At 60.8% G+C, this 11512-nt stretch overlaps 1 protein-coding gene across 1 annotated transcript in view; it reads right to left on the bottom strand.

The window, feature by feature from the left end:
- Positions 1–283: 283 nt before the first annotated feature.
- The window catches only part of RASAL3 (RAS protein activator like 3), a 51367-nt gene continuing 40138 nt past the window's right edge, over positions 284–11512 (bottom strand). Inside the window, exons 13-18 of the mRNA XM_073318741.2 lie at positions 10011–10111; positions 8468–8792; positions 7477–7599; positions 6792–6991; positions 4567–4642; positions 284–3562 (exon numbers count right to left, since the gene is read on the bottom strand). Coding sequence (XP_073174842.1) covers positions 3419–3562; positions 4567–4642; positions 6792–6991; positions 7477–7599; positions 8468–8792; positions 10011–10111 — 969 coding nt within the window. The 3' untranslated portion in view covers positions 284–3418. The remainder of the gene's footprint in view (positions 3563–4566; positions 4643–6791; positions 6992–7476; positions 7600–8467; positions 8793–10010; positions 10112–11512) is intronic.

Genomic DNA, 11512 nt, shown 5'->3' with positions numbered 1-11512 from the left:
TCACAGGAACCAGCCAGCCTGCCTGGGGTTCCACATTCAGATCTGTGCTACATCCCAGCTTTTAAATAATCCCTTGGAGGAACACTTCAGTGGGCCAGACCCCCCAAGGGGTCCTGCTCTTCCTTCACGTTAGCCCACGTGGCCTCCCTGCCTCCGAGACTGAGCCCCTGGGCTCCAGTCCTCCTGCTTCACCCCGGGAGCTCCATCCGGTGCTTCCAGCTGAGAAAGACGCCAGTCCAGAGACTTGCCCACCCTGGCAAGGATGTGCAGCAACACCAGGCAATGTTTTCAAACAGAGTCAGGTTTATTAGACGGCTGGAACCCAGCCCGGGAAGTCCCCAGGTTAGCGCCGAGAAGCAAAGGCCTCTTTCCAGCCACAGATCAACCCCTGCTCCCATGTGGGGATGGATCAGGCCCAAGGTTGTAGGGGGAGGGATGCCTGCAAGGTGTTCCCCCTACTCCCACGCTTCTCATCCTCCAGGCTCACACTGTAAAACAAAATATCCTCCCTCTGGGCACACCCCCAATGGCTGATATGCTTGGCCAGTCCGGCTGCTCCAGCGGATGCTGCCTGAGTCCAGAGGTGAGCACCGGCCCACTGAAAACCAAAGCCCTTCCAGGACCCGAGTGGGGGAGCCAGCCAGCCCCACAAGGCACTTAGGAAAATCTTGGCCCAAGACTAGGAAGTGCAGGCAGGTCAGAGCTAGGGGCATTCGAATGGAAATATGCCTGCAGACCTCCCACCGCAGCATGGACATGCTGGCACAAGGACACCAGGGCTGCTGGCTGATGGCCACCATGTAGGAAGAGCACAGGAGGAGCCCTTTGTCTGTGTCTTCACAGCAGCGACCTCCCTGAGAGTAGGACAGGGGAGCCAGTGTCTGGAGATTGCAGTGCTCGCTGCTCCCAGGCAGCCTGCCTGGCCTGTGGAGGTGGGCAGCCCCCCTCTGATTGCTGGTCTGGACAATGAAGCTCACTGCCAGGCTTCATTCTCGTTCTGCCATTTACTGGGAGATGCTCTGGCTGAGCCCTTCCAGGCTGCGGGAGCACTGCGGGCCCCAGCTTCTCATTACAATGTTCAGGGCTAAGTGAAACTCTGCCTGTCAGAGACTCTCCTGGAATCCAGCCAGCTGGGCATCCTGGGGCTGCAGGTCTCTGCATCATCCCCACCCACCCTGCTTAGCTCCCTGCAGGGGCTCCCCTACTCTGAACCACCAGGGACTTGGCTCTACTCAGCTGGCATTTGGGGTAGGACCTGGCAGGTAGGAGAGACAGAGAGGAAGGATGGCCCCACTCTGTGCACCAGGGGTGCCAGCCCTGCCCTGCCCCAGAGGGGCCTGGATCCCTGGGTGATGGGGCCAGACCAGAATCTCAGATTCCTGGGTCCCTTTCCTCAGGATCCATGCTGGGTTGGCGTTACTCACCCAACACAGAATGGGGGGGTGGTGGGGGGTGTTGTCACATCTGTTGTGCCACGGCCCTTCCCCTGCAAGGAGACAGCTGCTGCGATCTCACAAGAGTTTGTGTTGGTGTCACAGCAGCCGAACTGAATCCTGTGGGGGGCGGTGTCCTTAAGTGGTGCTGCTCCAGCTCCCCTCTGTTAACCCAAAAGCCCAGAAGCATCTAGGCCCAGCTCCTCAGTGTGATGCAGGCACCTAGCTCCTGTTGAAGCGAATGGTAGTGAGCCCTGATCTACACTACTAAGCTGGGTCCACGTCACTTGCCTTCAGAGCAGTGGGGACAGGCTCCCTCCGGCTTAGATCCTCCCTCCCAACTGCTCACCCCTCCTTCCCCCACCTGGCTCCATGCTGCGGCTTCCCCTCCCTGCAGCCACAAGCCCCGGCAGGGGCCCCTCCAGGATGGGAATGCACCTGTCCTCAGGAAGGCAACTCCTACAGATGCTAGGAAACAGCGGGGTGACAGGCTGCAGCAGGAGTCGCCCCAAGACCCTGACTATCATCCCACTGCAAATGCACAGGCCAGCCTCTGCAGACAGGCTGGCTCCTAGGGGCTGAGGGGCGAGCTGGCTCCGTGCATTGCTGCATTGTCATGGGAACAGAAGCCATCTGTAGCTCGGGGACGGCATGGTTTCCACTCTCAGGTTTTTGTCTACACAGGACTTTCATCAGTAAAACTTTTGTCTTTCAGGGGGTGTGAAAAAAATACTCTCCCACCCCGAACGACACAAGTTTTACCGACAAAGAGCACCAGTGTGAACACGCCCAGGTGTGCACTGCACACTCATTGGGTGCCAGCTGTGACGGGGCCTCAGCCCTGCATGCCTTGGAAGGTGTCTGTGCGAGCACCCTGGGGCGCAGGGAGAGACTTGCAGAAGTGCTTGGCCCCCATCAGCACCCGCTGAGAACAATGTGAGCCGCACATGTGTGTGCACAGGTTGTGCCATGAGCGTGCGCACCCATGAATGTGTGTTGTTCCTGTGCTTGTGCACGTGTGTATGTGTGTATGCATGGACAGCGGGGCTCGGAGGTTCTCCATTGTTCTCAATAGGAGCTGGGCTTTTCTGAAACACGGCCCTGTGGCGAGAGGCTCTCGGCGCTTGGTGCCTGCCGTGGTTCCCTCTGAACCCTTGGGCTTTGGCCTGTCTGGTCCCACGCGACGAGTGCCCCAGGCTCCGACCCACATGCTCGTCACAAAGACACCATGTTTACTGCCGGGCCGCAGGGGACCCTCAGAGATGAGGAAGGTTTTGACAAAACAGCTGCTGCATTTCTGGCTCTGCAGGGAGTCGTGGCCAAGCATGGACCTGGAGACAAGCTCGCTGTGACAGCCCAGCCCCAAATCCCCCAAAAGCCAAATGAGGCCTGAATACTGGTCCGGGGGCATCCCTTCTACTCAGCCCCCTGGCCCAGGGCTGGGCTTGCCAGCAGTCACTGGGCAGTGGCCCTGGGCAGCTGGTGCTACGCAGCAGCCAGAGCCCCAGGGAAGCCTGGGCATGTTGGGGCAATGTTCCACTGCTGGGATGGCAGCATGGGAATGATGGAGGGGGCAGCAAGGAATCAGGAGTGTGGGGGGTGGGTTCAGAAGGAAGCACCCGGGGACAGTGACCTTTGGATGCAGGGATAGGGAGGGGAACCCCAGCCAGGCTGAGAGAGGGACTGAATGGGCCTCTCACAAATCCAATCACTCTCCACCACTCCTGGGGAGTGGAGAGCTGCAGGGGATTCACAGAGGCAGATGGCAGCTCCTTGGGGCTCCATTATCTGGAACAACATCCCTGGCAGACTCAGGACCCTCCTGGGCTGGATTCGTACCAGGAAAGGGCTGCTGGGCTCGGGTCTGTGACAAATTTCTAGAGATAAGGTCTGGCTGGCAGGGTGTCCGAAGTGGATGGCAGCTGCTGGGGTGGGGTGCGTCCCACGCAGGGCCCGGGGCTGGCCGTCTGGGCCCACCAAGCTGGCTAAACCTCCTGCCAGTCCTCGGCCCCGTCCTGTGGCCCTGGCCTCAGCATTGAGTTGGGTGGCTTGTCCTGGAGTCCCCGGCGCTGGCTGATGGCACAGAGCAACTCAGCGTGTTCCCGCTCCAGGGCCGACAGGCGGCGCTCCTACAGGGACAAAGGGCTCAGTCACCCCAGCCTGCTGCCCTGCTCCCCTAGCCAGGTGCCCAAAGCCAGCAGCACGCCCCACACTGCACAGGGCTCTGACGCCAAAGGCATCTAGCACCATCGCCCTCCACTCCTGGGCAAGGTCTGGGGCAGCTCCCTTCATTCCCAGGGTCTTCCACACTCCACCCCAGGAGAGACTGCCCTAAGGGACCCACCCCAACCTCCCCTATCCCCTTTAGTGCTGCCTTCTTAGCCATCCTTCCACTCTGCCCTGCAGGAGCTGTGGCCGGACTTACCCCACTCCCATGAGGTCTAGGAGACAAAGAGTATCAGCAAAAAGAACAGGAGGACTTGTGGCACCTTAGAGACTAACAAATTTATTTGAGCATAAGCTTTTGTGGGCTCAAATAAATTTTTAGTCTCTAAGGTGCCACAAGTCCTCCTGTTCTTTTTGCGGATACAGACTAACACGGCCGCTACTCTGAAAAGAGTATCAGGTGGGTCAGAGTGGAGGTGCTGGGAGTCAGGACTCCTGGGTTCTATTCCCAACGCTGGTAGGGAAGTGGGGGCTGGTGGGCACAGCAAGGACTACTTCACCCCACTAATATCTGCCCTCCCAGCTCAATGGCTCTAGGTATTTTCCTGCTCTCTGAGCGCTGAGCAGGGATTGGCCATAAGGGTAGAGGACACTGGTTCCTCTTGTCTGACTTACTGTGGGTGTAGGAGGAGCTCAGGTGCTGAGGGTCACCCATGGGCAGCCTTGGGCCCTGTCTGACTGGGAGCGGGGGGATGGACATCACACACTCTTGGGTCTAACTCCCCCTGCCTCCCCTCCTCCTCCCCACGCAGTGAAAGCAATGGGGCTGCACAGGCTGGAGCTGGGATCCAGCGTGCCCCATAATACATTGTGCATAGTGGCTCCCAGAATCCCCTCGGTTACTCCCTGATAGACCAATGGGGCGGAGCTGCTGGGCTCGTCAGCCCCAGGGGGCTGTGGACCTTACCAGACGCTTCACCCTCTCCTCGCTGGCCTTCAGCTTCTCCTGGTCCTTCCTCCGGCCACCCTCTGCCGCCGCCACCCTGCAGGAGGGAGGGTGTCAATGAGCCCGCAGCACTGGGCACCTCCCTCTGCCCTGGCCACACGCACTTCACCGCCCCTGGACACCTCACTGCCCCATCCCCGGGAACCTCCCCGCCCCAGGCACCTCACTGCCCCAGCACCTGGCACCTCCCTTCCCCATGACACCTCACTGCCCCATCCCCGGGAACCTCCCCGCCCCGGGCACCTCACTGCCCCAGCACCTGGCACCTCCCCGCCCCATGACACCTCACTGCCCCATCCCCGGGAACCTCCCCGCCCCGGGCACCTCACTGCCCCAGCACCTGGCACCTCCCCGCCCCATGACACCTCACTGCCCCACCCCCAGGAACCTCCCTGCCCTGAGCACCTCACTGCCCCAGCACCTGGCACCTCCCCGCCCCATGACACCTCACTGCCCCAGCACCTGGCACCTCCCCGCCCCATGACACCTCACTGCTCTGCCCCCAGGAAACTCCCCACCCTGGGCACCTCACCACCCCTGGACACCTCACTGTACCTTGCCCTGCCTCTAAGCAGCTAATCGGGCCACTGCCGGGCACCTCACTGCCCTGTCTTCTGGCACCTCCCCTTGCCCTGCCCCCAAACACCTCATCGCCCTACCCTTGGACACCTCATCGCCCTACCCTCAGACACCTCATCGCCCCACCCTGGGCACCTCACTGCCCTGCCCCCCAGAACCTCCCCCTGCCTTGCTCCTGGGCACCTCCCACTGCCCTGCCCCCAAGCACCCAATCACCCTGCCCCTGGGCACCTCACCACCTTGATACCTCACCGCCCTGCCCCCGGCACCTCTCCCTGCCCTGCCCCAAAGCACCTCATTGCCCCACCCCCGGGCACCTCATCACCCCTGCCAACCCTGCCCCCAGGCACCTCACCCCCTCTGGACACCTCACTGCCCTGCCCCCGGCACCTCCCACTGACCTGCCCCCCAACCACCACATCCCCGGGCACCTGACCGCCTCTGGACACCTCACCGCCCTGCCCCCTGGCACCTCCCCCTACCATGGCCCCAAGCACCTCATTGCCCAACCCCAGGGCACCTCACCACTCCGGGGGACCTCACTGCCCCACCCCCAGGCACCGCATTGCCCCACCCTGTCTCCGGGCACCTCACCGCCCCACCCCCTGGCACCTCATTGCCCTTCCCCCGGAAACCTCACTGCCCCGCCCTTGGACACCTCACTGCCCCATACCCGGACACTTCCTCACCCCACCCTGCCCCTGGGCACCTCACCACCCCACCCCTAGGCACCTCACTGCCACACCTGTGTGAATCTACCCCTGGCCCCTGGACACCTCACCCTGCCCTGCCCCATGCACCTCCCCTGTCCTGGCCCCAAGCACCTCACTGCCCCGCCCACTGACCCATTACCGTCTTGCCCCTGGGCACCTCCCCCTGCCACACCCCTGAGCACCTCACTGCCCCACCCATGGGCACCTCGTCATCCTGCCCATGGCCACCTCGTCCTGCCATACCCCCGAGCACCTCAACACACCGCCCCTGGGCAGTGGAAATCCTGCTCCTGGAAAACCTCACCCCACCTCACTCCGCACTGTTCCTGGGGTACCTCCCTATATCCCCTGGTAACCTGCCCCCATTCCATCATGGGGCACCTCCCCCCACCTCACTGCACCAAATGGAATCAGAGTGTCCGAGGGCCCTGACAGCTCCAGAACCCGCCCCGAATTGTGCAGGGGCGGGAGCAACCATCCTGGGGCAGGTGACAGCCATCCTGCCCCTTCCCGGCCACTGTCAGCATCAGGAGAGAGCTAGCCCCGCCCTGGTGGGAACATGTGGGTCAGCTGCCATGGCCCTCGGCTCGGCCTGACCCACCTGGGCAGCATGTTCCAGAGTCCCCTGAGAGCCATCAGCAAGTGCCCAGCCCGTCCTGAATCAGCCAGGACCCAAGCTAGGGAGGGGCCTGAGCTGCTCCTGGGGACCCACTAGAAGCTAGTGCAGTGCGTGGAGATTCACTCTGCTCTCCTCGCGGCCTGGCTGCCCAGCATATGCCTGGGCCACGGAGGGGCACCCAGGGCTCTCTGCTGAGCCAGCACGCAGCGTCACCCAGAGGCTCAGCAGGGCCATGGTGCCACTGCACTTCCTTTCTCCCCGACGGGCTCCCTTACCTGGTGCTGAGGTTTGCCAGGTGGGTTTCCAGCTGCTCCAGCTGCCTCTGGAGTCTCTCCTCCTGCCCCTGGCTCTTGGCCTGCTCCTCCAGCAGTGTCTGGTTCTGGGTGACCAGCATTTCCAGCTGGCTCTCAAAGAGCCTCTGCTTCTTCTTGGCTTCCACCAGCTCCTTCCTCAGCTCCTCAAGTTGCTTCCCATGCTAGGGGAGCCCAAGACAAGGTCAGCTCATTATGGGGCATGCAGCACTCTGCTGGCACAGAGTGGGCACCGCTCTGCCACCTGAGCTCCTTACCCAGCTGCACAAAGGCGGAGAGTCCAGCACAGGCTGGCAGCAGGAGAGGGGCCTAGTGGTTAGAGCCGTGGGGGCTGGGAGTCAGGACTCCTGGTTGTGTGTGTGAGGCGCTCTAGGATCCTGGCCTGGAGGCCATAGGGCTGAGGAAAGGATGGTGACGCATTCACCGCCCCCTACCAGGCTAATGTGGTGAAGTTGGGGGGATGGCACTGCCCTCCCCATTGCAAGCATGGAGGCTGGTTCTGTGGGCCGGGGTGGGTAGCAGTGATGCACCAGCACCCTGGCAGAGACTGGGCATTGAGGTGGGGAGAGGGACCCTGGCACGGCCCTATACTTGAACTGCCCTGGAGCCTATTCTGGAGCCTGTATTGCCTGGGGGTGCAGAGTGTTACCTTCTCCAGCGGCCGCATGGCGTACAGCTCAGTCTGCGCCTTGCCCGCTTCCTCAGCATGGCGCTGCCAGGGCACCGTGGATTTCCGGGGCAGCGAGGCAGATTGGCGGAGATTGGATCGCCCCTAGAACACAAAGCACAGAGCCCTTCAGGGCGCTGCGGGCAGCACGGGCTGGCAGGAGGCCATGGCTCTGCCTATCAGTGACATGGGGCCAGATACCTCCCGGTTCCTCTCCAGATAGGCTGGAACAACTGGTGATTCCCGCTGGAGCCCATCACCAGACCCTACCCAGTGGCAAGGGAATGGGGACAATGATGGCTCCAGGCCCAGCCCTGCCCTGCCCCTCTCTGCACAGAATGGGCTCCGGTGCTGGCTCTCCGGGGCTGGGGTGGGGCCCTGGCACTGACAGTGCCCCAGGAAGGGCAGCCCTTGTGCTCCGGAGAGCAAGCTGTGGCTGGCCTCTGGGGGGGTGGGGGGGGCACGAGGGGCGAGTGTGCTCAGCTCCATTCCCGCTGTCCTCAGCCCCCAGCAGGCATCAGACAGAGCGCGGCCTCTCTGGGGGTGGCTCTGGCAGTGATCACTTTGCAGCTTGAGCAGCCTGCATGGATTGGAGAAAGTGCAGGCAGCTGGGTGCCAGGATCCCCTTTCCAGGTGGACTTGTACCCCCTTACTGGGTGGGCTCAACAGTCCCCCAGACTGGGGGCTGCTGGGACCCCCTTATCGGGAGAGCTCGGCCATCCCCCAGGGTGGGAGCTGCCCAGACCCCCTTACCAGGTGGGCTTGGATCCCCTTACCGGGTGGGCTCAATGGTCCCCTGGGGTGGGGGCTGCTGGGACCCCCTTACTGGGCGGGCTCGGCTGTCCCCCCGGGGTGGGGGCTGCCCAGTACCGCTTACCGGGTGGGCTCGGACCCCCTTACTGGGTGGGCTCGGCTGTCCCCCGGGGTGGGAGCTGCCCAGACCCCCTTACCGGGTGGGCTCGGACCCTCTTACCGGGTGGGCTCGGCCATCCCGTGGGCGGGAGGTAGAGCGGCGAGGGCTCCCATCATGACTCTCTTCTCCCTGGGACTCAACCAGATGCTCCATGCTGCTCTGCTTCTGCAGCCTCCGTCCTGCCTTGCTCTGGGCTGGCACGCTCTGGGTGCGCTGCACCTTCTTCCTCTCCCAGGCCTGGAGTGGGGAGGAGGGCAGCTGCTGTAGGTGCTGCTCGTCCTCCTTCCCCCGGCCCTTCTGGATGTTGGTCATGGAGTGGCTCTTGATCAGCGGGCTGTGCTTGCTCAACTCCCTCGGCGGCAGGAAACCTGGCTTCTCACTGGGGCTGAAACACAACGGTTGGGGCTGAGCACCACTGGACAGAGCTTGGAGCACTGTGCTGCTCGGGGCCCACAGCCTGGACCAGATTTCAAAACCATCCCCTGAACCAGAACCTAGAATCGGAACTGTCTCCTGAACGTCAATCCAAAGCAGAACCATCCCCTGAACCGGAACCTAGAACCGGAACCATCCCTGAACCAGAACCAGAACTATCCCGACGCCCAAGCCGAACCAGAACCATCCCCCAAACCCAAATTGAACTATCCCCTGAACCCCAAACCGAACCAGAACCGCAATCCTCACCTGAACCAAAACCATCAACAGGTTTCAGAGTAGCAGCGGTGTTAGTCTGTATTCGCAAAAAGAAAAGGAGGACTTGTGGCACCTTAGAGACTAACCAATTTATTTGAGCATGAGTTTTCGTGAGCTACAGCTCACTTCATCGGATGCATCCGATAATAAATTGGTTAGTCTCTAAGGTGCCACTAGTACTCCTTTTCTTTTTGCAAAAACCATCAACGACACCCAAACCGAACTGGAGTCATCACCAGAACCAGAACCATTCCCCAAATTGGAACCAGAACCGTCAGCCGAATGCAATCAGAACCATTCCCTGAACCCAAACCATCACCCAAGCCCAAACCTCAAACTGAACCAGAGCCATCCCCTGAACCCAGCCTGAACTAGAGCCAATCTACCAGCTACACTCACCCCAAATTCACACCCGGCCTGTCACCAGCTCTTCAAGCAAACCCCTGGACTGGAGCCATCTCCTGAATCTCCAACCCAGCCTGTCGCCTGAGTCTCCGCTCCCTGCTGTCCTTCTTACCTGTCCACCTGGCCCAGAAACCCAAAGCCACAGCCCAGCTTTGGTCCTGAGACTGCAGACCCAAACCCTCTCCAGGCCCGACACCTGAGCTGCCTCCTAGCACCCCACATAAGCTCAAACCCTCCCCTGGGCCTTATGATGGCCAGGCCCCACCCCCATGAGCCAGAGCACCATCACTTGTCTGATCCCCACTTGCAGGATCAGGCCACTCTGGAGCACATCTCGCAGGGAGTGGATTTCCCAAGACTCATCTCCCAACATTACCCCACAATGCTAAGCCCTTCTGGCAGCTCCAACAACCCTGTCCTGCTCCTGCTGCTGTCAACAACAGAACCCCCCAGGCCCATGGAGCCCTGCACTGCCTGGACCACCGCTCATGGGGAGGGGAGGTACCTGTCCATGCCGGGGCCAAGTCTGATGGAGACGGGCACTGGCGTCCCCTCTTTGATGGCATTGAGGATGGTTGGCAGGGGCTCTAGCTGCTCCCTCGTTCGCTGCCGGGAAACACAAAGGGAGAAAATTCACTGCTATGGGTTTGCCAACAGCAGTGTCCCTCAGTCTCGTGTGAGACAAACCCAGCTTGGCCCTGCCAGGTCTGTTGGAGGAGCTCTGCTCAGCACAGCTCTGACCGGCAAAGGCAGGGGGCGATGCCCAGCTGGGACTGGCTCAGTGCAGCTGTGACTGGCACGTCAAGGGGGTGATCCCTATCTGGGACCAGCTCAGTGCAGCTCTGACTGGCATGGCCAGGGGCAATGCCTATCTGGGACCGGCTCAGTGCAGCTCTGACTGGCATGGCCAGGGGGCGATGCCTATCTGGGACCGGCTCAGTGCAGCTGTGACTGGCATGGCCAGGGGGCGATGCCCAGCTGGGACCAGCTCAGCACGGCTCTGACCGGGAAGACCAGGAGGCGACGCCCAGCAGGGACCGGTTCAGCATGGCTCTGACTGGCACGCCAAGGGGCCAATGCCCAGCTGGGACTGATTCAGAGCAGCTCTGACCGGCACGGCAAGGGGTGATGCCCAGCTGGGACCAACTCAGCACAGCTCTGACTGGCATGGCCAAGGGGTGATGCCCCGCTGGGACCAGCTCAGCACGGCTCTGACCGGCATGGCCAAGGGGTGATGCCCCGCTGGGACCGGCTCAGCATGGCTCTGACCGGCATGGTCAAGGAGTGATGCCCAGCTAGGACCGGCTCAGCACGGCTCTGACGGGCATGGTCAAGGAGTGATGCCCAGCTAGGACCGGCTCAGCACAGCTCTGACCAGCATGGTGTGGTGTTTAGATGCTGCTTGTAAGTATTAGAGCTGGGAGCATTGGCTGTTGGGAGTCTGAAAAGACAGGAAACAGGAACGGGGGATGGGGGGAAGTTGAGGAGGCAGAGTGAGAGCTACTGAGGGTGCAGCAGCAGCTTGGTAAAGAGGTTTCCACTTTAAAAATAAAGTTGAAGTTTGTTAGTACCTTGCCTGGTTGCTACAACATTTTGATGACAAGGATGGATCTTCTGCCTCTGAACCCACCTGCACCCTTTTTGCAAGGCCCAGGTGAGCCTCCAATTGCTTTTACTGCCTGGATCCATATGTCTGAGACTTATCTACTTGCAATCACTGCTACAGAGATATCTGAAGTAAGAAAGCGTTCTCTGCTAATCCACTGCCTTGGAGCAGAAGGGCAATGTATGTTTCACACTTTTCCCCTTGCAGACGATAAATATGAGATTGCACTCACTGCATTAAAGAACTTTTTTGTGCCAAAAGTGAATGTAGTAGCTAATCGCTACAGATTTTGCCAGCATGAGCAGAAAACAAGGGAGACTATAATGCAGTATATTGCTTCCCTGAGGAGTCTGATTGTAACTTGTGACTTTGGGAATACGGCAGATGAGATGATTAGAGAC

This window comes from Lepidochelys kempii, chromosome 20 (assembly GCF_965140285.1).
Source record: "Lepidochelys kempii isolate rLepKem1 chromosome 20, rLepKem1.hap1, whole genome shotgun sequence".
NCBI classification, from domain to species: domain Eukaryota; kingdom Metazoa; phylum Chordata; order Testudines; family Cheloniidae; genus Lepidochelys; species Lepidochelys kempii.
Note: the sequence above shows the minus strand (reverse complement) of the source record. Positions and strands in the feature narration are given on the sequence as shown.